Raw genomic sequence first — 24695 nt, forward strand, 5'->3', positions numbered from 1 at the left:
GTGAAAGAGATAAATATTTCTCTTGAGAAATCATAATCAGAAGCATGTCCCCACAATATTTATGGTCTAAATGCACATTAGCTACATGGTCCAAATATCTGGTAGTGCCCTCAAGCATCTAGTAAGAGGAAACACAAATCCTCTCAGAGGAACTCACCTTCAACTGGCTTCAGTGAAATATGAGCTCATCATCAGAAATCACAAAACAAGCAAGTTAGTAAGGTACCGTGAGTAAGAGCCAGCACAATAACAGATAGCAGAATACAACGCACAGAGATCTTGGATATTGAAATTAGCAAACACAGAATATAAAATGTATTGTTTGACATGTTTAAAAATATTTTTAAAAATTGGAAACACAAGTAAAAAGTAAGAGCTTATTTTAAATGACCAGATTAGAAAAAGAATGAAAATAATTAATAGAAATGAAAAATTAAAAAATTAAGTTTTAAACTCAGTAGATAAGTTTAATAATGGGATTAAATAGAGATGAAGAGAGAAGTAGAGAACTGAATGACAGAGCATAGAAACTGTTCAGGAAAAACAAAAAGAGAGAGAGAAAAAACATAGAAAATACAAAATTAAAAGTTAAGAAATAGGCCGGGCATGATGACTCATGCCTGCAATGCCAGCATTTCGGGAGGCTGAGGCAGGTAGATCACTTGAGGTTAGGAGTTCGAGACAAGCCTGACCACCATGGTGAAACTCCATCTCTACTAAAAATACAAAAAATTAGCTGGGCGTGGTGGTGCACACCTGTAATCCGAGCCACTCGGGAGGCTGAAACAGCTTGAACCCAGGAGGTGGAGGTTGCAGTGAGTTGAGATTATGCTATTACACTACAGCTTGGGCAACAAAAGTGAAACTCTGTATCAAATAAATAAATTTTTAAAAAGGTTAAGAGGTGAGGAAGATAGAATATCTAATGTACATGTACTCAGAATTTCGAAAAGAGACAGAGAATAGAGGAAGAAATAATGGCTGAGAATTTTCCTAAGTTGATTCAACAATAACCCACAGATTCAGGAAGACCAACAAATTTCAAGCGGTATAAATAAATAGGAAATCTGTAGCTAAGACACATTCTTGTGAAACTGCAGAATGCCAAAGACAAAAAAAAGATGTTTTTAGAAAAAAAGAGGAAAGAAAGAAATCAAATTACCTTCAAAGGAACAAGAGTTAAGCTGATAGCATATTTCTCAACTTCAGTAATGGAAGCCAGAAGATCATGAAACAAAATATTCAATGTGGTGATAGGAAAATACCTACTGCTCCAAAATTTCATATGCAGTGAAAATATCTTTTAAGAATATGAATGAGATAAAGACATTTTCAGATAAATGAAAACTGAGAAAAAGAGTAGAAACATTTTTGAACAAACTTAAAGACAATGCTACAAGATGTACTTCAGGCAAAAGGAAAATGTTTCCAGAACGACAATCTGAGATGCAAGAAAAAATGATGAGCAGAGAAAGCAGTGAGGGAGAACAGAACATGGCATCTCAGAATATACTGCATTGGCATATTGATTATTTTGAGCCAAAGGCAATTGAGAAACAACAGATGCAAGAAGAGCTCCCCACCCTTGTCCTTTTTGCTTAAAAGCAAGGCATACATTTTCCATGAGAAAGGTGCCCTTGTGGCACTAGGAAGAAGAGAATGTTCTTATCACCAGAGTTAAGGAGTCAATGCCAAGATGAACCTGCACAAATATACCTTACTAAAATAAACCTTATCTTCCACTAGACTGCCCAGAGTTCCCAGTCATTTTCCCACAATTTTGCACTCTTAGGAACTCAAATCCCTTCCCTTTGTTGAGCCACTTCTCCACAATTTATTACTTTTGTTAAAATGTTATATAAGCCCCCAAGTCTAATTGCTTCTTTGGGAATTTTCTTTTTTTCTCTTTCTGTGAAGTCCCTTTTGTCATGTAAAAAATGACATTAAATAAAATGTGTATGCTTTCCTCCTGTTAATCTGTCTTTTATCAGCTTAATTCACTGATTCCAGCAGAACCTAAGAGAGTATGGTAAAAGTTTTCCCTCCCATACAGTGGTAAAAATGCAGTAAATACTAAAACTGTATAAAACAGCAATAATAATATATCGATGGGTTAAAAATTGAAAAATATAATTAAAATTTAAGTCCACAACAGCCTATAAGTGGAGAGGGGTATCAAAGGAGCTAAAACATTCTAAGTTATCGGTATTTTTTGAGAGAAAGTTAAGGATGTTGATTAATCTTTGGCTTTGATAGTTTTGCAAGTTAAAATTTTTAGGATACCCACTAACAAAATAAAAATAGAATACACAAAATAAAAATAGAATATAAAAAAAATACAATATAAAATATATTGTGTTTATTATTATTGCTAATAATAAAGTTTAATAATAATCAATCCAGAAGTCAAGAAAGTAGAAGAAAGGAAACAGAAAAGCTGAGATATGTAGAAAACACAAAATAAGACAGTAAATTTACAAACAAAAATATGAGTAATTATGATACATGTAAATAAACTGCTCATTTAACGATGATGATATATCCTTTAAATGATATGTATGTATCATTTAAGTGATAAACATCTCTTAAATGATACACATCATTTAAAGACTGTCAGATGTTTTTATTAAATAGCTATTTCATGCAAGCCTTAAAAGATGGTTGGTATAGGTATATAAATATCAGACAAAATAAACTTCAAGGCGAATAGCATTAATAGCAATAAAACATGCCATTTCATAAAGATAAGAATTTAGTTCACTAGGAAGATATAATTCTAAGCATGAATCTATCTAGTGACATTACATATATATGTGTATGTGTATGTGTGTTTATATATATACACATATATGGGTGTATATGTTTATATATACATACATAACTCAAAACATATAATTCAACAATAGAAATGCAAACAATAAAATCAATGAATCATCACAGTGGCAGATTTGAATGTACTTCTGTCAATAACTGATAAATTTAGCATAGCAAAAAATCCACAGAGGTCTACAGAAAATAAATAAATAAATAAAAACAAAAGTAAGGATATAGATTTGAATGACACAATTGACACACTTAAGCTAATGGACATATAAGGCTATAGAATTATATATTGTTTTCAAGGGCCCATGAGCTTTTATAAAAATCGACCATATACAGGGACATAAAGCAAGGTGCAGCAAATTTCAAAGGATGATATCATACAAATCGTATTTTCTGTCCACAGTGCAATGAAGCTAGAAATCAATAATTGACATATAATATATATTTGGAAATTAAGAAACACAATTCTAAGTAACTCGTAAGTTAAAATTAATAATAATAGAAATCAGAAAATATTTAAATCCAAATGATCCTGCATATCCAAACTTGTAAGATTCAGCTAATGTAGAGAGAAATTTATAGCATTTAAATGCTTGTATTAGAGCAGAAAAATGGCTGATGATTAATGAGTATATTAGTTTTCTAGTGCTGTAAAACAAATTACCCCTAAAATTAGTAGCTTGAAACAACAAATATTTATTATCTCTCATAGTTTTTATGGGTCAGGAATTCAAAAGTAGCTTGGCTGGATAGTTCTGGCTTGAGGTCTCTCATGAAGTTGCAGTCACATGTTAGCCAAAGCTGTAACCGTTTGAAGGTTTGACAGAATAGAAGCATCCACTTCCAAGGAAGTTTACTCACATGGTTGTCTTCTCTACATGGGCCTCTCCAGAGGGATGCTCATGTATTCTCCCACGACAACTAGGTTCTCCCAAGTAAGTGATCCGAGAGAAAGTCAGGCAGAAATGATTCTTTTTGATGACCTACTCTTTTTTTTTTTTTCTTTGAGATGGAGTCTCACACTGTCGCCCAGGCTGGAGTGCAGTGGCGCGATCTCGGCTCACTGCAAGCTCTGCCTCCTGGGTTCACGCCATTCTCCTGCCTCAGCCTCCCGAGTAGCTGGGACTACAGACGCCCGCTGCCATGCCCAGCTAATTTTTTATTATTATTTTTTTTAGTAGGGACAGGGTTTCATTGTGTTAGCCAGGATAGTCTCGATCTCCCGACCTCGTGATCTGCCCTCCTCGGCCTCCCAAAGTGCTGGGATTACAGGAGTGAGCCACCGCGCCTGGCCTGATGATCTATTCTTGAAAGTCATATACCATCACTTCTGCCACATGCTGTTCATAAGAAGTCACTATGTCTGGCCAACATTCAAGTGGAGGAAAATTTGACTCCATTTTTTCAAGGAAAGAATGTTAAAGAATTTGCAAGTGCTTTAAAATCATCACAATGAGCTAAGCATCTACCTGGAGAGATGAGAAAACAAAGCCAGCAAAATAAAGCCCAAGAAAATAGAAGAAAGACAATTTTAAAACATCAGAAATTAACATAATAGAAAACAAATATACAATAATCTCCCCAGTCCAAATCTGCGTTTTTTTTAAGAAGTTGATAAGGCCGGGCATAGTGGCTCATACCTGTAATCCCAGCACTTTGGGAGGCCGAGGCAGGTGGATCACCTGAGGTCGGGAGTTTGAGACCAGCCTGGCCAACATGGAGAAACCTCGTCTCTACTAAAAATACAAAATTAGCCGGACATGGTGGTGCATGCCTGTAATCCCAGCTACTCAGGAGGCTGAGGCAGGAAAACTGCTTGAGCCAAGGAGGAGGAGGTTGCAGTGTGCCCAGATAGGGCCACTGCAATCCAGCTGAGACTCTGTCTCAAAAAAAAGAAATAGAAAAACTGAATACTCCTATGACATTTTTAAAATTTAACTTAGTAGTTTAAGATCTTCTCACAAAAAGAACACCTAAGATGATTTTACAGGCACACTCTAGCAAATATTAAAACATGCAAATAATTCCAGTTTTACACAAACTATTTCAGATTATAGCAAAGGAGAAAAAAAGATGTATCATTTTATGAAGCAAAAATAACCTTGATGCAAAAATCTGAAAATGCCACTGAAAAATAGGAAAATTACATGCCAAATACACTCATTAACACAGATGTAAACATTACTTTAGATATTAGCAAACCCAGTCAAGACTAAATACCTATAAACCAGCAACAAACAGAAAATGTTCACAGCAGCACTGTTAATAATAAATAGTGGAAACAACCCAAATGTCTATCTAGAGTAAAACAGATATTAGAAATTACGGTATATTAATATAATAGAATATGTTTAGCTTTGAAAGTCAATAAATTGCAGTTACAAGCAATAACATGGATAAAGCACTGGAATATAATACTGAATAAAAAAAAGTCATGGGAGGAAACATGATAAAATTCCATATGGATAAAGTTAAAAACACACAAAATGATTAAGAATATGTGATAAAGCCATAAAGAAAAGCAAAACACAAAATCTCGTATGGAGCTTTCTCAAAGGGAAAAGAAGGCGATAGGATCAGGGAATGACACAGAAGAAATTTCAGAGGTAACGATAACGTTCTTCATAGTTTATACATACTTTACAAACATTCTTCTATATCTACTCAATATTTAATTTTAAAAACTCAAAACAACTAATAGAGTAAATGATAGCTCCAAGCATGATTCCCTTCCATATCACGTTCTCTAAGCTTGTTCATGGTATGGGAAGAATGAATGTGGCTCACTGTTCAATAACAACAGATGAGAATTTTAACCAAACTCTCCCGGATATTTATATTTAAAAGAAATTCTGGGCTATATGCCAAATAGAGTCCTTTCATAATGTTGATTATCAAACCACATATTAAAACAGCCATTGCATTTACTATGTCATTTTAATAAGTATGTTTCAATTGTAATATATCCTGTCTATAAGTAAAAGAAGAAAAACAAACCCAAAACTTGAAAGCTATTCAGGCTTTGCCACAGTCAACTATAATAATATCAAAAACTGTCCAGTGATTTTGGAATCTACCCAGTCTAAATAGCACGTACAAAAAAAAAATTTTTTTTGCTTAAATGAACTTTAACTCTGCTTGTGTAATTTTTTTAAATTATTGTTCCAATTTGTCATCCTGAACTATCATAACCACACAATTTTTAGGCCTTCATACCAAATAACTATTTGGTTCATTGGAACTGAGGGAGATGGGGTGGAAGTCTGCGGCTGCACTGAAAGGGCACCATGTTTGATGGGCCAAAAGAAGTATTCAAATGTAATTCCTGGCAACACAGCTTTAGACAACAGTGAATCTAGGACTGTATAACCCATAGACTGCTGGGGAGAAACACTGAATGGCTAAGAGAGAGCAGTTCTGTTTATTCTAGTCTCTGATGGAAACCTGTTCTTCTAGTTCCAACTCTTTAACTGCTTTGAGAGCTTCAAGTAATTTAAGTAAATCCATAAGTATAAATAACACAGAGGCATATTTTAGATCTATTATTTTTAAAGTATTCCAACCCATGTCCTCATAAGCAGTGTAATCTTCCTTTACAAATTAGAGTTTTTACTTAAATTGCATGAAATCATACATGGTTTGCATTTTAAAGTACACTAAATGAACTAGGAGAGAAGCTATGCTATCAAATATTTTATCTTCAGAGCACTTCTAAACTAAAAGATATAGTCATGGTTAGCCCATGGACAAAATACCAAGTTAAACTCAGATCATACAATTTATGGAGAAGTCACATATACCCCAGGTCTCAGGTGATCTTAAGTGGATTTGCTTCACTCTGGATCATGCAAACATATCATGCAAAGAGTAGATTGATTTAATAGCAGCGCGTTTAAAATGCCCAAGAGATAAGTCTTTTAGAAAGTAACACTGAGAAGACAACATGATATGTACAACTGAAACAGATGTCAAAGGCCAGGTGTTGGGACAACTGGTTCTCAGCCACTAACTAGCTGTGACCTATTTGAGCCTTATCATAATTAAACCCCGAGGGATTGTAATAGGTGACCATGAAAGTCCCTCCCAAATTTAGAGTTTCGTGGACCAGGGGTGAGGGGAAGTGGGGGAGGGAAGGGAGTGACTACTTCCTAAGTAAAAACCACATACTCGCAAGGAGACAAAGAGAAATATTGATAACTGTGGAGTATTAACTATGTGAGGCAAAGAGCACAGGCTATACTCCAGAGGAGAACGTAGCTCAAGCAGAGAGAACACTTTTAAAGAATTCTGCTTGGGAGACAACTAGGAAAACTGGAAATTATTAGCGACTTATTTATTAACAGTAACTAGCAAGCATTTTGCTTGCAGTGCATAGAGGGTTTTATGTATCAATTTCAACACGTGTATACCATAGAATATTTTTATAAGTAAAAGCATTCAAAGATACATTCACGAGAATTGTATTCTTACTTATCTATCTCTAAACATTATTAGTTTTTACTAAAGTGCCCAAAGGAGCCTAAGTAAAAGTTAGAATTTTCCAACTCATAGATATGTGTATGTCCATAAACAAGCATGTGCCATAAAATTCAAAAGTATGTTTTCACACATTACAAACTAAAATTCATCGTATATTTTCTGTTATAATTCATTGATCTCCACACTAGATGCATAGTCTCTCAAGTAATGAACTTGCTTCGTAGGTGACCAAGAAGAAATAAGCTGGGGAAAATAGAGCTGAGATTTGCTGCTGAGTGTTGGACGGCAAAAAATCATGTTCAAATAAACACACCAAAATGGATTTGCTCTGTCTGATTTGAATTGTAACGTCCTTTGTTGTTCTAAATTTCAATTTAATTCTGCAACATTTATTGAACACCTAAAATTTGCAAGTATCAAAATCAAATGTGATAAAGACATGGGATTTCTGGGGTAAGCGCTCAAGGCCTGTAATACTGACAGAGTAACCAATTCCAACACATAATCACTGCTATAGCTCCACATTCCACCTGACTCACTGCATACAAACAACATTGGATGTTACCACTGTCATAAGTGATTGAACTAGTCTTACTTGAAGCAATGGTTTGCAAAGTGTCTTTACATTGCTGTGGTTTTTTCACCAAAATTCTAAGGGCTTTTCTTTGATACTATCTTTTTTTCAACCTGTGTGCACTCATGCTTCCCAGATATTCTACCATCCTCTCTTTCTTAGTTTTTATGACCATGTGAACACTGGCATCTGTTTAATGGCAGTCCTGGGTGTCCTTCAAGCTAGCACAGCACTGTTGAGCAAAACTTTGCCAGCATTCCACCTCCTTTCCAGAATCAGCATTCATCCAGTGATGGCTGTCTTCTAACATCCAGTTCTTCTGTTCCCCCAAATCCTTTAGGCTGAGTACCGTGGCTTGATATTGACAAATGCCTTCCCTCACTCTGGTGCAAGCTACTGTCATCTCTTGCCAGTCAAAGTTTTTTAAGTGGCCTCCTGGCCACCCACCATGCTACCCTCTCATCCACTGCCTACACTGCAGCCATTGTGAACTTTCTGAAGTGAATATCTGATGAAGTTGCTCATTTGCTTAAAATCCTAATGGCTTCCTATTGCTGTTATAATCAAGTCCAGGTTCCTAATATGCATAACAAAGCCCTTTATAGTATGGAGTCTGCCCATCTTCCTCTCTCCTCTCTAAGTACCAGTCACACAAAATTCTTTCTGCTCCTGTAATGGTCCATGCTCTATCTTACTTCCTGGCCCTCCTGTATCCTATTCCTCCTGCCAGGAACACTTTTTCCGCTTCCTGCACATTTACATGCCAAGAAATGATTATCCTGAGCTGGAAGAACAGACTTGCATCAATAATGATCATTATTCCATATCGCATGTGTTCAGTCCTCTGTATTGTCAGGAGCTTTAACTATACCCCATAACTACAATGATCATATTTTGCAAACTAAAGTTCTGAAGAATAGGATTGCATTTTGGACAACAGGACTGTCTCAGAACATCTTGGCTTTATATAAGTCTCATTCTGTGGCAGCAGACATTCAGAACTATGGCTTTCCCTGATCAAGGGACAAGGGATTAAAGTGTGACTCCAAAAGGGACAGAGGACAGCAGCTGCTGCTGTAGGATCATGCTATACAGTGGGCTTGACATTTAGTCCAGTGACGTGGAGTGGGATGTTTTACTAAGGATTAATCTTATGTGATTTTCTTATGCCTGCCCAATGAAGAGGTGCCAAAACTAAATAAAAACAAAACACATGTGAAAGCACACATGTGAGCATGCACACACAGACACACATGCACCCTCCCCCCCACACACCCCTTTGTCCCTTTGTTCTCCTTAGGATACAAAATAATCTTTGAGGCTCCTAAAGGCTGTTCTCCCCTTTGAAGAAGGGAGAAACACAGAGCTCTCTACTGGCCCTTACCTACCTTAGAAGCTAGCCTTACTGTTGGAGAACAGGGCACAATCAGGCCCTTCATCAGGGTTAAACAGGAAACGCCCACCCTATAAGGAAGAGTAGGACAAGGGGGTTCTAGATTCAGAATGAATCAACATTAACATGTAGCCACATTCGGACCCAATATTTCTGGGGCAAGTGGGCTGGGTTGTGGTGGAATCTGAGTACTTGGCAACATGTCCTGGAACCCCAAGCGAGATCAACATGCCTAGCATCAGCTGTTAGTGTTACAAGAAAGGGGCTCTGATCCGGACCCCAAGAGAGGGTTCTTGGATCTCGCACAAGAAAGAATTCAGGATGAGTTCACAGTGCAAAGGGAAAGCAAGTTTATTAAGAAAGGAAAGGAACAAAAGAATGGCTATTCCATAGACAGAGCAGCCCCGAGGGCTGCCGGTTGCCCATTTTTATGGTTATTTCTTGACGATATGCTAAACAAGGGGTGGATTATTTATGCCTCCCCTTTTTAGACAATGTAGGGTAACTTCCTGACGTTGCCATGGTTTTGTAAACTGTCATGGCACTGGTGGGAGTATAGCAGTGAGGATGACCAGAGGTCATTCTTGTCGCCATTTTAGTTTTGGTGGGTTTGGGCTGGCTCCTTTACTGCAACCTGTTTTATCAGCAAGTTCTTCATGACCTGCATTTTGTGCTGACCTCCTATCTCATCCTGTGACTTAGAATGCCTTAACCGTCTGGGAATGCAGCCCAGGAGGTTTCAGCCTCATTTTACCCAGCTCCTGTTTAAGATGGAGTTGCTCTGGTTTACACGCCTCTGATACTAGAATGCCTAGGACCCAGTTCTCAACAGAGAAGTATGGTGGCCTGAGAGCCAATGAAGCAATGGCCACAGCAGGCTGACAGCCCTTCCTCACCTACATGCAGGTAGAGGATAGCAGGCTCCCAGCAGCCACCTCAGGGTTTCTAGCCTTTATCCCAGCTCTAATTTTAAATCTATTTCTTAAGTTTTTGGGTAATTATGGGAAAAAGTGGTTAAGTGGCAGCTTGTGAAAGCCTGTTTCTGGTTTACTCAAAATAATGCAATGAGTAACAGGCTAGAACAGAAAATGTGACACAATAAAGATGAGTGGTACATAGTGCTGTCAAAAACAGAAAAAGAGGCGAGAAAAGAAAGGTCGGCTCTTTGGCCCATGATAGTCAAGGACTGTTCCCTACAATGTCATCACAGCTTCTGGTTCTGACTGGAGCTACTGGAAGTTATGCCAAATTAAGTCTGCATAAAGCCTCAGCGAGGATAAAACAGTTTCTGGGCAGAGGAATGTGACACAGAACCAGGGAAATATGACTAGACCTCATTATCTTGGTGCCTTTGATAACATACTGGAGAGCAGAGTGGGGTTTTGAATGGGCTGAAATCTTCCATAAATGGAGTCTAAATGCAGGCTACATAACATCCAAAAACTCCTCAGAGAAATTCCTATTATGTACATGAAAGGGGGAATGCAGTAAGTCCCATTTGGCTGGGCAGGGAGCATTCTGCACTCAGTGAAACTTCGCGGTTCCTGTGCTGAGTGCCAACTGCATGTTCCTACTAGACCAAGGCCCTAAACACAGACGGGCAAGTGCAGTGGAAAATGAACTAAATGGAGCAGTCAGTGCTGGGCAATTCTTTGTCTCTAGAACATCAAAACCACAAGGCAAGATTTTAATAAAAGTATCTTTTTTTCATAAAGTTCCTAACTAGTTATGAGCCAGTATGATGACGAATGTGACTCAGAGTTGCCATGGCAAAACAGACTGACCTTATCTTTTTCCACGAGTCCCCATTGATAACACAGCTAAAGCCAAGAATTAGTTGAGATGCATCACTAGTGACTCTCGCTCTGTGGGACTGACACACTCAGGGAAACCTCTGAATTTTAAAAGAAGTATACAGTGAAATTAACCATATTAGGAAAAAAAGGCACATGGGTGAGGTGACTCAGCTCAAATGTCACCTGCTCATAGAGGACTCCCCTGGAGAGCTGAAAGTTCGGCACTCCTTTCTTCACTAGTTAGTAACCTCTCGTCGCTCTTTAACACATTAACTGTGATAACTTTCAAAAGATAATTGGTGAGTGTTTATCCAACCTCCTTGTTTGAATTTGAACTCCCAGAGACAGGAACTGTGCATGCTTCATTACCCTGTTCCTAACACCTACACAGAGGCTGGCACAGAGTAAGCCCCCAGTGTTCTTAGACTGGCTGCCTTTCCAAGTGCCAAGAACAAAGAGTGCAGTTGTCTGTAACTGAAGACTTTGTGGAGTCCAGAAAAACCAGCATTCACCTCAGTATATACATCACATATTGGAACGAGAAGTCTCTTTTACTATTGACGTCATATTGGTTAAGTCCGTGCCTGGAGGCAACATGGTCTGAAGCAACACCACCCCAAGGGTGGTTCTCGAACCAGCAACATTAGCGCCACTCGGCCTTGTGCTAGAAAAGCCAAGTCCAGGCCCCACGGTGTACCCAGTAAGTCAGAATGTCTGGGGGTGAAGCCTAAGAATATGAGTTTTATTTAAGTTCTCCTGGTGATTCTTATGAGCCCTAAAGTTTTGAGAACCACCGATTCAGAAACAAATACTAGATTACCACAGACTGTGCCACTGATCTTAACTGAGTAACTGTTATTCAGAAATAAAGGTGAAAATAAGAAGGAAATGTCATAAAGACTAGCATTTGCCAGGGAAAACTGGCACGTTCTTGCTGGCATTTAGATTTTTTTAAATCAGGAAGAAGGAGAGTGAAGTATATGCCAAATGGTCTACATGGATAAACTCAGGGCAGTCAGAATGCCCCCACCAACTTGTGGCCAGATAACTGCCCCATGTTATGCTTCACCGGGGCCTCCCGGACCCGCCTGAAAACCAGCAAGCAGGCTAGGTTCCTTGTGCATAGAACTCTCCCTTTACCTGTTTCCCCCTTCTTCCCTGGGGCAGCACCATTTGTGGCTCTTTTTTTTTTTTGAGACGGAGGCTCACGCTGTCATCTGGGCTGGAGTGCAGTGGCACAATCTCATCTCACCACAGCCTCTGCCTCCCAGGTTCAAGCAATTCTCCTGCCTCAGCCTCCCACATAGCTGGGATTACAGGTGCCCACCACCACGTCCAGCTAAATTTTTTTTGTATTTTTAGTAGAGATGGGATTTCACCATACTGGCCATGCTGGTCTCGAACTTCTGACCTCGTGATTTGTTGGCCTTGGCTTCCCAAAGTGCTGGGATTACAGGCATGAGCTACTGCACTTGGCCAATCTGCGGTTCTTTCTAAGAATCACTGCAACAGATGATGGACCAGGACAACTCAGAGAGGGCTGCCCCACTTCCCGCCCCGGGGACGAGAGGGTAGCCGCGCCATACCATGATTGAGATGCCTGATGCAGTCACTCAGGAGGGCACTAAACCTCTTCTGGTCAGCAGCCTCGTGGAAGCAGAAGTAGCCGTGTCTGAGGAAGGGTTGCCACAGGTACACTGGGAATTCCTTGGGCAGGACCACGAAGGGCTGAGCGTTTTCCTTCTCACCGGAGGCTAAAGAAATATTGAAAACACAAATACCTTTTCAAACGTGTATCTTTTACTTCAAATATGTGTTTCAGGTTGTGAGGGTAACTATCTGGGGCAGGGCATGGGATGGAAAGTCGGTAAGATATTTTCACAGGGTAGGGAAACTGGGAGCACCAGCTCCTCTGGCATCCCTCCACCAGCTTGTCCTGTTCCACTGCCGCTGGCTGCCTGGCCTCCTACCCAACACCACAGGGACAGTGAGGATACCAGGAACACAATGTTTTCTTTTTTCTGAGACAGAGTCTCGCTCTGTTGCCCAGGCTGTAGTGCAGTGGCACAATCTTTGCTCATTGCAACCTCCACCTCCCAGATTCAAACGATTCTCCTGCCTCAGCCTCCCAAGTAGCTGGGATTACAGGCACATACCACCACCTTCAGCTAATTTTTGTCTTTGTAGTAGAGACAGGGTTTCACCTTGTTGGCCAGGCTCCTGACCTCAAGTGATCTGCCCGCCTCGGCCTCCCGAGTAGCTGGGATGATAGGCATGAGCCACCGCACCCGGCTAGTTTTTTTGTATTATTTGTAGAGACAGGGTTTTGCCATGATGCCCAGGCTAATCTCAAACTCCTGAGCTCAAGCGAGCCACCTGACTTGCCCTCCCAAAGTGCTGGGATTACAGGCATGAGCCACCACGCCCAGCCTGGGCACAATCTTTCTCAACTTCCTTATGTCTAAAGACCCACAAACAGAGCTCCGTCTGCCCTCCTGGCCCTCTGCAGGCCACTGACCACCTGTGCAGCCCCTCACTCTACTGGCCCTGCAGGCTCCAGCTCCAACAGGGCTGCTCTCTGCCCTGCACTCTCTCCCTCCTCCCCGTCACTGCCAAACACCACTTGCTGTTTTTATGCCATCAACCTTATTCTCACCTCACTCTGATTCCTGTCCCTACCAACTCCTAAAACCCAACTGCTGAAGCCACTTATGTCATCCTGACTGCCAGCCTATGGCTGCTTCTTTTCATCTGACTTGGAATATTTGCTGCTGCTAATTACCCCTTCTTTGAAAACATTCTCTCCCCATGACTTCCAGGAGTGCCTCTCTCCTGGTTTCCTACATGCTTTGTAGAATTTTGTTTCTTCTTTATCACCTTTATTGGTTCCTCTGCTGACTCTCTCCATCTCCTCGCTAAGCATTGGTGCCTGCCCTGTTCTGTGCTGGCCTCCCCTCCGCTCTGCCTGTACCCTCCCAGGGTGTGTTCACCCATTCCATGACTTGTTATATCGTTCCTACAGTCCAAAGAACCCTCTCTTCCTTCCTTTCCATCATGCTTTCCCATAAAAAATTCTCATTCATCCTTCAAAAGTCAGTTCAAAAGCCACTCCTCTGGGATACCTTTGCTGGCACATCCCACTGCCACCAGAGACAGAGTTAGGTGCTCCCTACCCTGTTCTCCCCAAATACTGCAATGACCTGTTTTCATGCCCAGCGCCCATACTCAAGGTGGGGAGGTGGGGAAAGGGAGTGAGATGGATTCCCGGGCTGTTCTCCTCCCCAGAGAGAACCACTGCTACCCACTGTGAGTGCCGAGAGACGCAGACTGCATCTTCCAGAGCTTTGCATCCTTAGCCCATAGCACAGTCATGGAACACAGCAGATGTTCAACTTCAGTTTGTTGAGTGAAAAATATGCTGTGTTGGCCTAGGATATTTTTTAAAGCCCTAGACAATGGGACTTTTACCTCTTCCCTCAAAATCAATTCCAAGAAACTCATTTTAAACCCACTACTATTCAGAACCCCTACCTAAACTTTACTCCTTTCCATGCATTCCTATTACATGATATTGCACTTGGTTAAAAGAGTCCCAACTTTTTCCAGAGTCACAGAGAACAAGCAGAAGAAAATGTTAGTTCTGTACTTCCTGCATATGTATTAGGCGCCAATCTCAGGGAAAGGTAAGGAAGAGGGTCTCTCTAAGAGACCATTGAAAGCACTGGGAATACAGGGAAATGAATCATAACCACATGGGAGGCTACAGAACCGTGTCAATTCTGGCAAATTAATAAATCAGAATTGCTCACGCCTGTAATCCCAGCACTTTGGGAGGCCGAGGAGGGTGGATCATGAGGTCAGGAGTTCGAGACCAGCCTGGCCAACATGGTGAAACCCCGTTTGTACTAAAAATAAAAAAATTAGCCGGGCATGGTGGTGCGCACCTGTAATCCCAGCTATTCAGGAAGCTGAGGCAGGAAATATGCTTGAACCCGAGAGGCAGAGGTTGCAGTGAGCCGAGATCACGCCACTGCACTCCAGCCTGGGTGACAGAGCGAGACTCCATCTCGAAATCAATCAATCAATCAATCAGGATTGGTTTAAACGAAGAATAAATTCCTGGGGATGTATGGGAGCTCGGTTCCAGTGTCCCGGAATCTGAAGGTAACAGAGCAGAATGCACCGCGAGCACAAGCCGTGGCCTACCAGGACCTAGCACAATGCTGGGAATGAATCAACATGAAAATGAGCAAATGAATGAATGATTGAATGCTATAGGGACACCTATAGTTGTAAAATGATATCTATTTCACTTTCTGGTGAGAATAAGGCCCCTGATTTTTAGATGGGCAAGTGACTACATAAACTAAGACTACATTTCCAGCCTCCCTTGCAGCTTGGTGAGCCCACAGCTACCACGATCTGTCCAGTAAGATATAAACTGAAGTGGCATATGAAACTTCCTGGAGGTATCTCTAAAGAAAGTGACTGTACCCCCCTCCTTTCCTTTTCTCCTCCCTATTATCTGGAATGAGAACGCTATGGTAGGAGCTCAGCAGCCACCCTGGACTCTGCCAGTAGGGACCACAACCTAGAAACAAAGGGGGAGAAAGCAAGAAAGAGCCTGAGCTTCTGACAAATTTAGTCCACATCAGCCCTGGACGAATATCCAAATATCTTTAGTGAAATAATAAAACTTTGAGTTTTTTGTTGTATGCAGTGAACCAGATGCTAACCAGTAAAATGCCAAACAAGTGAATTACTTTAACAAAACATGGGGCCATTTTTTTCTGTTATCAACTTAGCTGAACACTCTGTAAAGAATACACTTATTGGCCAGGCATGGTGGCTTATGCCTATAATCCCAGCACTTTGGGAGGCCAAGGCAGGATGGTCACTTGAGCTCAGGAGTTAAAGACCAGCTTGGGCAACAGAGTAAGACCATTGTTTCTGCAATTCCTTTTTTGTTTTTTTGTTTCATTTTGTTTTTCTGGGCATAGTGGCATGTAGCTGTGGTCCCAGCTACTCGAGAGGCTGAGGTGGGAGGATTACTTGAGCCCAGGAGGTTGAGGCTACAGTGAGCCATGATCACACGTCACTGCATTCCAGCCTGGGCAACAGAGCGAGACTCTGTCTCAAAAAAAAAAAAAAAAAAAAAGAAAAGAAAAGAAAAAGAAATGCACTTATTCATAAGCCTCCCATCTTTATTATGCCTTTATTCTTTCCAGTAGAAATAATATCACAGAGTCAGTCTTCTTCATTGACATGGTTCTATCAATCCTCCTTGCCCTCTCCAAGAATGCCACAATTTTGTACAAGCAACTAAAAGCAACATTGACCCTTTGCATTTAAAAAGCCTCAACAAGCCCATAAAATTCATTCCTATTAGCCTCTAGTTATCTCTCAACCTTTTACAACAATTTTCCAGATGGCATCAGTGAATTTTTTCTGAGTTACAAGAATATCACAACTGATCTACTGTAGAATATTCTATTTTAAAAGTCAGAAGGTCACACCACACAATTTTAAAAAGTCATTGAAATGCCCCAATCTGAAGCCTTGGGCCAACTGGGATTAATCACACAGGACTTGTGTTTTTTAGTCCTTTTCATTCCTTCCAATATGATTTCAGCAATAAATCAATAAACATATTGTCTCTTCTGACTGATTTCATTGGAAAGTTTGAGAGAGATTTGGATGAGTCAACATGTTGGTATTCCCATTTCTAGCTGCAGCTCCACCTCCAAGGGCATATAAGTAGATGTAAAAGAAAATATAATAATATGCATAGTGCAATAAAATGTTGTTTTAGCATGAATTACTTAGTAATAATTTGTTAATCTTGGTTTATGGTCCATGTACCAATCCCGTAATTGTGTTATTAAAAACACTATGCTAAGCAGTCAGCACTGAAATAACAATTGATAAAATGATTACGTTTTTCTCCATAAATTCTAATTAAATTATTATGTCCATTAATAAGAACCAGGGCTCTCTTCAGGAACCAAGTAATTACTGGGTAGTATGATTTACGCAAAGCCAAATGGAGTTATTACATTATCCACACTTCATGAATCTCTATGAAATGCCCTATTTGGTCTATATATTAGCCATCATTTCTCCATATGTAAAAAGTGGAATGAATGAGAATTAAAGAAAGTTAGAGCTAGAAAGACATTTCTAGGTTTTTAAGTTCAAAGCCCTGTTTTTGAGTTGAAGAAATAGAAACCAGAACTGTTCAGCAGCCGGCTAAGCTAAAGCATTTGGTAAGTGGCACAGCCAGAACTAGATAAAAATCCAGTCTCCCAATTCTCTTTCCATAGCAGCATCCCAGCTTTATTTATAGATATGCAAATTAATGCAATGCTTTTTTTTTTTTTTTTTTTTTCACAGTAGCTATGAGTTACGGTAACACTGATTAAAAGGTTTTTTGTCTATTTAGGGTATTTACTTGTATATCATCCTATAATTAGAAAAATAGTATTCCCTGACAGGTCCAGGCTTGCTTACTAAAAGATGGGATTGTACATGTCATGGAGTGGGCCCTACCTGTTTATTTCTGCTGCCTTGTGGAGTGCTATCAAAGCCTGCAATATATTCCAAAAGCTTCAAGGTACCTGGCTGATGGCACATCTTCCATGTGCTAGAAACACAGAGGCTGACTGTGTATTATTGAATGGGATTAGAAATAACGGAAGTGGTAAAATGTTTTCCTAAACTATAGAAATCACATCTTCCACTTGTCTATAAGCATGAGTGTCTAGCCCAGGGTTTCTCAACCTTGGCATTACTGATACTTTATGCCAGATAACTCTTCGTTGTTAGGGTCTGTCCTGTGCGTGGTAGGATGTTTTGTAGCATCCCTGGCCTCTATTCAATAAATGCCATAGCACCCTCCTTCCAGTTGTGACAAACAAAAATGTCTCCAGATGCTGCCAAATGTCCCTGGAGGGAAATCCCTCTCCTTCACTGAGAAACACTGCTCTGCTAAATAAAGAAGCTTAGTCATTTTGCCTTGGAAAAGAATGATCAGCAACTCACCAAGAGGGTCTGGGAAATGCCTATCAGACAACAGATTATATTCATCTTCTGAGGTTAACACCTTGCCACCAGCTGGAAGAATTCGGCTTTTAGGAGCAGCTCCTCTCTGATAGGCCTGGGGGAGGAAAGCATATAGGAATGATATTTTTTTCCCCATTTGATTTTTGGAAAATACCAGGAATAAAACAAATAGACAGATTCAGACTTTCAGAGATAGCAATCCCCATACTATGTGATTGAGTTACAGTCATTTATTCAAAAAATATGTTTTGAATACCTGCTAATGGCAAGGTAATATTTTAATACTTTCATGTGACGGTCACAACATGGTAAATAAGAGTCCCTAATCTCAGGGAGATTCACCCTAAGTATGTTCTCGAACGTGGAAAACATAATCTCAGTAACTCAGAAAGTCCCTACCACATTTGTCATTTCAGATGCTAACACCTAAATCATTCTGATAATAACCACAAAGGTGACGATCACAGAAATACTGCACAGAATGCTTGGTGACTGACGTGGGCCACATATGATGACTCATGAGACTGTGGAACACGTAGCGGCAATGATAGTTACCATGGATTTTCATCAAAACATTAAAATGTTGGCATAAAATATGCCACTACTTTGCCCTCAGATGTGAAACTGTTTTGCAGCAAAATGGTTGAGATGAAAGTACAGCATTGTGACATCAGAAAAAATTCTGGCCAGCAGACAAGAAGCTCTGCTATTTGAGACACAGAAAAGAGGCACAGGGCATTGCTAAAGCAGTTTGGTAAGCACATATGCCCACAAGGACATACAGGTAAGATAAAATTTAAGTATGCGCATCTGACGGGAGGGCTAAAGTCAAGGCAAAATTCTGCAACTAGTAATCTAAAGGCACATTGAGAATTGAAACTAAGAAACTTTGAAACCCAAAATCTAGAATGTACTCTTGGAAATAACTAAATAATGTTGATCTGACCAACATAATCAGAGTAACGGTAACATATTCTGCAGCAATAAGATAGTGAAGAGATCCAAATAAAACAAACTCTCAGATATCTAAAAGGCTTGTCTTCATACTTGTAACAACCATTAATCAACTGCTTAAGCATGTCAGGGAGCAGAATATACTCACTATCACAGAATTCTGGCAGTCTGACCTATTCATCTTAATAAGGAAGACTGGAGGACTCTTCTGAATGAATGATTAACCCAGGAAGGAGGATCTCTACATAATTGAGGGTTCCTCATGAAATAATACCTTAAAAAACTCTAAGCACTCTCACAGAGCTACATTATAGTGAAACAATAATATTGAGAGAAGAATCTAAACTTATATGATATTAAGACGATTTAGAAGCAATTTTATTTAGACTGGACTCAAAAGTGAATTGTATTATTAGTTATAACAGGCTCCAATATTGGCTTTTATAAGCATTATACCATTTAATCCTCAAAACGGTACTATGCATTAGATGTTATCTCCATTTTTCAAACGGGAAATGTGAAGCGCAAAGAAACTGAATAACTTGCCCATGGCCCAGCAGTGAGTAGATGACACATCCAGGATTCATATTCATGTCTGTCCAGGCCCAGTGCACACAAAATAGATACTGATTATCAAGTGAGAATGTTTTACTTTTCCTGTTTAATTGCCAGCCAAAATTGGACTCTAAATAAAATAGTAGACAATTTACAGGTACTTAATGTGTAATTCTTAGACATAATTTTATAAGATACTTCCATAAACTAAAAAAATATATATTATTAAAACTTTGAGAAATTATGACAAACTGCATGAACTTTAAAAAATTCCAAGTTTTAAAAAATACTTGGTTATTACCAACTTCAGTCACCATATCTTAACAATGTGAACAGGTTCAGTTAAAAATGATGAACAAAGAAAAAGCAGTGCAATGTACAAACTGCAAGCTGAGAGAGCAAGCTGAAATAAGTGAAAAGAGGAAAAACACCAACATTTGATTCAAAATGAAACTTCAGTTAGTGTTAAATGCAGTGAAAAACTTTAATAAATCCAAGAACAAGATCTAGGGCTGTTTCCTCCCAATGGGTTAGTAGTAATCATACCAACAACTGCTCCACACCCAGCTCTAGCTTGACCACAGGCCCAGCCGTATGCTAAATGCTTCAGTACATTCATTCACTTACTGTGCTCAACACCATGGCAAAGAAATCACGCGGATCTCATTTCATAGATGAGAAAACTGAGACTCAAGATTTCTAACTTAGGCAAGGGCGCTGTATCTAGTAAGTAAGAGGTAAAGGTATGAGTCAAAGCCCTAAATATGGGCCATATTACGCTACACTGTCCCTCCTCAAGCTCTTCTGAAAGGACATTGTAATGGGTCATACAAAACATAAGGTGACTTGTTATTATTATTTGTAGCGTATTGATACTTTGTTGCTGAGTACACATCAAGTGTTGAATAAAATCCTAATATTGATAAGCAGAGAAAATATTAGCTTAATAAATGTTGAAAAGAGTAAGTCTACCCGAGAGCACTTGAGCTTTGCCTGGTATCTTGTGAAATAAATTTGTAGTATATTTTATTTCTATTTTCCATGAGAAACGGGAAGGAAACAGATTGGTCTGTCAGTCTGAAGCCTCTTCCTAATGGTCTAGCATCAGGAGTACTCCTCACAGTTCTCTATGAAGACTATCTTGACTACTCTTTTTTTTTTTGAGATGGAGCCTCGCTCCGTCACCCAGACTGGAGTACAGTAGGGTGATCTCGGCTCACTGCAACCTCCACTTCCCGAGTTCAAGTGATTCTCCTGCCTCACCCACCTGAGTATCTGGGACTACAGGTATGTGCTAGCACGCCCAGTTAATTTTTGTATTTTTAGTAGAGATGGGGTTTCAAAATGTTGGCCAGGCTGATCACGAACTCCTGACCTCAGTTGACCTGCCTGTCTCGGCCTCCCAAAGTGCTGAGATTACAGGCATGAGCCACTGCACCCAGCCGTCTTGACTATTCTTGAGCTCAGAGGCCAGAGAGCAGAGTTTTAAATCTGTCACTATCCTTCACTGATAAATAGTACCTGTTCATTTCAAAGGGAGCTTGAGGGTCTATGTAGACTAAAAAATGTGCACAGTATGAGATCTGGGAGGACAGTGGGATCATTTGACGTAACTGTTTAGCTTAGTTGAGGCCTGAAGACAGGAAGTCACTTGTCAATGAGTTCACTTCTAGTTAATGGCACAACTCGACCTAACCTTTAGTTTGCCAAATTCACTGCCTGATATTTTTTCCCCTGTACCACACTACCTCCCTACATAAGGAAAGAAATGGGAACCAATAAAAACTGAAGTCCTCCCAAGTGCTGAATGCTTTACACCCATTATCTCATCTTCACATTTTACAGATAAGGAAAATAATGAAATAACCAGAAAAAAAGTTAAATGAAAAAAAAAATACCTCCATGGGAATAAAGTATGTGAGGCATTCTGAATTCCTAGGAACCCAGGCAAACCCAGGCAGATTCAAATTCAATAACAACCTATGAAATAACTCCTCAGCCACCTGTCACGCACAGGGCTTCAGAGTGGGAAGACAGGGACATAGAGCAGAGACATCAGGACAGTGGCTGAGAAAGATCTCGAGGCTGAATGATCATAGGAAAGGCTCCTATGCCAAATACTGGTCCTTCTATCTTCATACTCACTTGTAATCACCTGTTCAAAGTCTACCTTGCCACGAGACAGCAAGCATCTGTCTTACCAACTGCTGTATACCCAGAACCTTGTATAACACTTGATATGCAGTAGGCATTCAATCAGTATCTGTTAGCTGAAACTGGTACTGACATGAATGAGTGCTTACTGAATAAATCAGTCTCCAAGGAGAGGGCACACCAATGAACCCAGCTAAACTTTTAAGAATAGTGCAAGAACCAGTAGTAACAAAGAAGTGTCTTACCTCTTTATTCTCATAGCTCTCCACGGCATAATCATTTTTAACTACAACGTATCTCTCCTTCCACTTCTTTATGTCTTCAGAAAATTGTGATAGCTCTGCTTCATACAAAATAGTTCCAGGCATCAATGGTGGCTTAAAGAAGATGAACACAATTAACTATCACAACAAATGATAACACTCCTTGTTACCACTAAGTTATCCATGGTATTTCAAGGAATAGTTGAGGAAACTATCTTCCACTGAGATCCTGGGGAAACTGTTGCTTCCTCCTCTCCCTCCACAATTTCCCTTTCCTGCTCTGCTTGACCCAACGTAAATATTTGTCTTATTGGTATTTTTATGATTTTCATTTCCCTCTATTATGCTGTAGGAACAGAAGCATATGGTAGAAGGAATTATAGTTATTACTTAAGGTTATTATGCCTTGCATACATGTGGCACTCAATAAATGCTTGATAAACTCTATGGGAGAGAGGGAGTGAGGCAGGAAAGTGTAAGTGTGGATATCCACAAGGACATGTCTGAACATGTCTCAGGGTTGATCCCCGCAAAGCAGGAGAATTAACAGACCGTTCTCCTATTCAATACACCTGCCGATGCAGCCTCTAATGCTCAATGGTTTTCTTAAACCCAAAGCCATGGGGACCCCTCTCCGTGCTACTCAAGGAGATTGTGTTTGCTATTTGGTTAAAGAATAAGCAGGTATCAAGTCAGAACACCTCAGTTCTACCTCTTCTACTTAAAAGTTTGAGGATTTTTCATTAACCATGGTGATATATGTACTGTACAGGCATTTCCATTAGATTCCTAGTTAGGTCTTCCATTGGGTTAACTGTGTAAGGATAATTCCCATCCTGCTTCATTGTGTAATTCTCAAATTATTTCAAAATATACAAATGGGCCTCTTGTCTTTTACGTGTCACTGAATTTACATCTATTTTCCCTTTACTAAAAAATCATAGTGCCTTCAGAAACTTACCCCTCTACTTTCAAGTAAAATTTTAAATGAACTATACAGAAAAAAAAATAGATATGCCAATCTCTTTTAAGAATCATCTAAGGGATGAAACAAATTCCCTTCCAAATTCCAGCGCTTAATATTCTAACCTGACAGATGATGCGGCAGTCTCCTATCTTGCCTCATTAAAAGGTAAGAGAGAATCTCTTCTCTTTAAATGAAACTGAAACCATGGTATAAGATGAACTTCGTAGTTCTTATGTGCAACTTTTCTTAAAATCTGGGCCACTCAATCAACTGATAAGCTTGTTAAAAATGGGGCCTCACCATAGACTTACTACATCAGAATCTCTGGGGCTGTGGGCCAGAATATGCATTTTAACAAGCTCCCCACATTTTGAGATCACTGTTTTATGAGGGAAAGCAATCACTTATCCCTATGTACTCATGCTGCTAAATATATTAGTTAACTTCTCAGCATTATGTGACTCACTTATCACTTATTCTCTCTTGAAACCCCTTCTTTTTCATTTTTAGTTTTTTAAATTTTATATTCAAGGGGTACGTGTGTTTCTTACATGGGAATTAAGTGTAAGGGTGGGGATTGGGCTCCTAGTGTACCCATCACCCAAATCTTGAACATTGTACCCAACAGGTAATTTTTCAATCCTCATTCCCCTCCCACCTTCTCCACTTTTGGAGTCTCCAGAGTCTATTCTCTCCATCTTTATGTCCATGTGTACCCATTACTTAGCTCCTGCTTATAAGTGAAAACATGTGGTATTTGATTTTCTGTTTCTGAGTTAGTTCACTTAGGATAATTGCCTCCAGCTCCATCCATGTTGTTGCAAAGGATATGATTTTGTTCTTTTCTATGACTGTGTAGCATCCTGTGGTGAATATATACCACATTTTCTTTATCCAGTCAACCACTGGTGCATACTTAGGTTGGTTCCATGACTTTGCTATTAAAAACAGTGCTGTGATAAACATACACGTACAGGAGTCTTTTTTATATAATGATTTCTTTTCCTTTGGGTAGATACCCAGTAGTAGGATTGCTGAGTCGAATGATAGTTCTTTTTTAGTTATTTGTGGTATCTCCATACTGTTTTCCCTAGGGGTTGAACTAATTTACATTCCTACTAACAGTGTATGAGCATTTCCTTTTCTCCACATCCACATCATTCGTTATTTTTTGACTTTTTAATGACAGCAATTCTTACTGGTGTAAGATGATATCTTGGTGTGGTTTGTTGTTGCTTTATGTTTGTTTTCTTTTGTTTTGAGACAGAGTCTCACTCTGTCATCCAGGCTGGAGTGCAGTGGCGTGATCTCAGCTCACTGCAACCTCCCGGGTTCAAGTGATTCTCCTGCCTCAGCCTCCTGAGTAGCTGGGATTACAAGCATGTGACACCACGCCTGGCTAATTTTTGTATTTTTAGTAGAGACAAGGTTTCGCCATGTTGGCCAGGCTGGTCTTGAACTCCTGACCTCAGGTGATCCACCCACCTCGGCCTCCCAAAGTGCTGGGATTACAGGCATGAGCCACCGCGCCCGGCCGGTGTGATTTTAATACACACTTATCTGATGATTAGTGATGCTGAGTATGTTTTCATGTGTTTGTTGTCCACTTGTATGTCTTCTTTTGAGAAATGTCTGTTCATGTCCTTTGCCCAGTTTTTAATGGGGCTATTTTTTC

The 24695-nt window shown here is 39.8% G+C and overlaps 1 protein-coding gene across 1 annotated transcript in view; it reads right to left on the reverse strand.

Annotated features, from left to right (window-relative positions):
* The window catches only part of NIBAN1 (niban apoptosis regulator 1), a 173098-nt gene that overhangs the window by 73387 nt on the left and 75016 nt on the right, over window positions 1-24695 (reverse strand). Inside the window, exons 3-5 of the mRNA XM_015121955.3 lie at window positions 22036-22167; window positions 18107-18221; window positions 12652-12819 (exon numbers count right to left, since the gene is read on the reverse strand). Coding sequence (XP_014977441.3) covers window positions 12652-12819; window positions 18107-18221; window positions 22036-22167 — 415 coding nt within the window. The remainder of the gene's footprint in view (window positions 1-12651; window positions 12820-18106; window positions 18222-22035; window positions 22168-24695) is intronic.

This window comes from Macaca mulatta, chromosome 1 (genome assembly GCF_049350105.2).
Source record: "Macaca mulatta isolate MMU2019108-1 chromosome 1, T2T-MMU8v2.0, whole genome shotgun sequence".
Classification (NCBI taxonomy): domain Eukaryota; kingdom Metazoa; phylum Chordata; class Mammalia; order Primates; family Cercopithecidae; genus Macaca; species Macaca mulatta.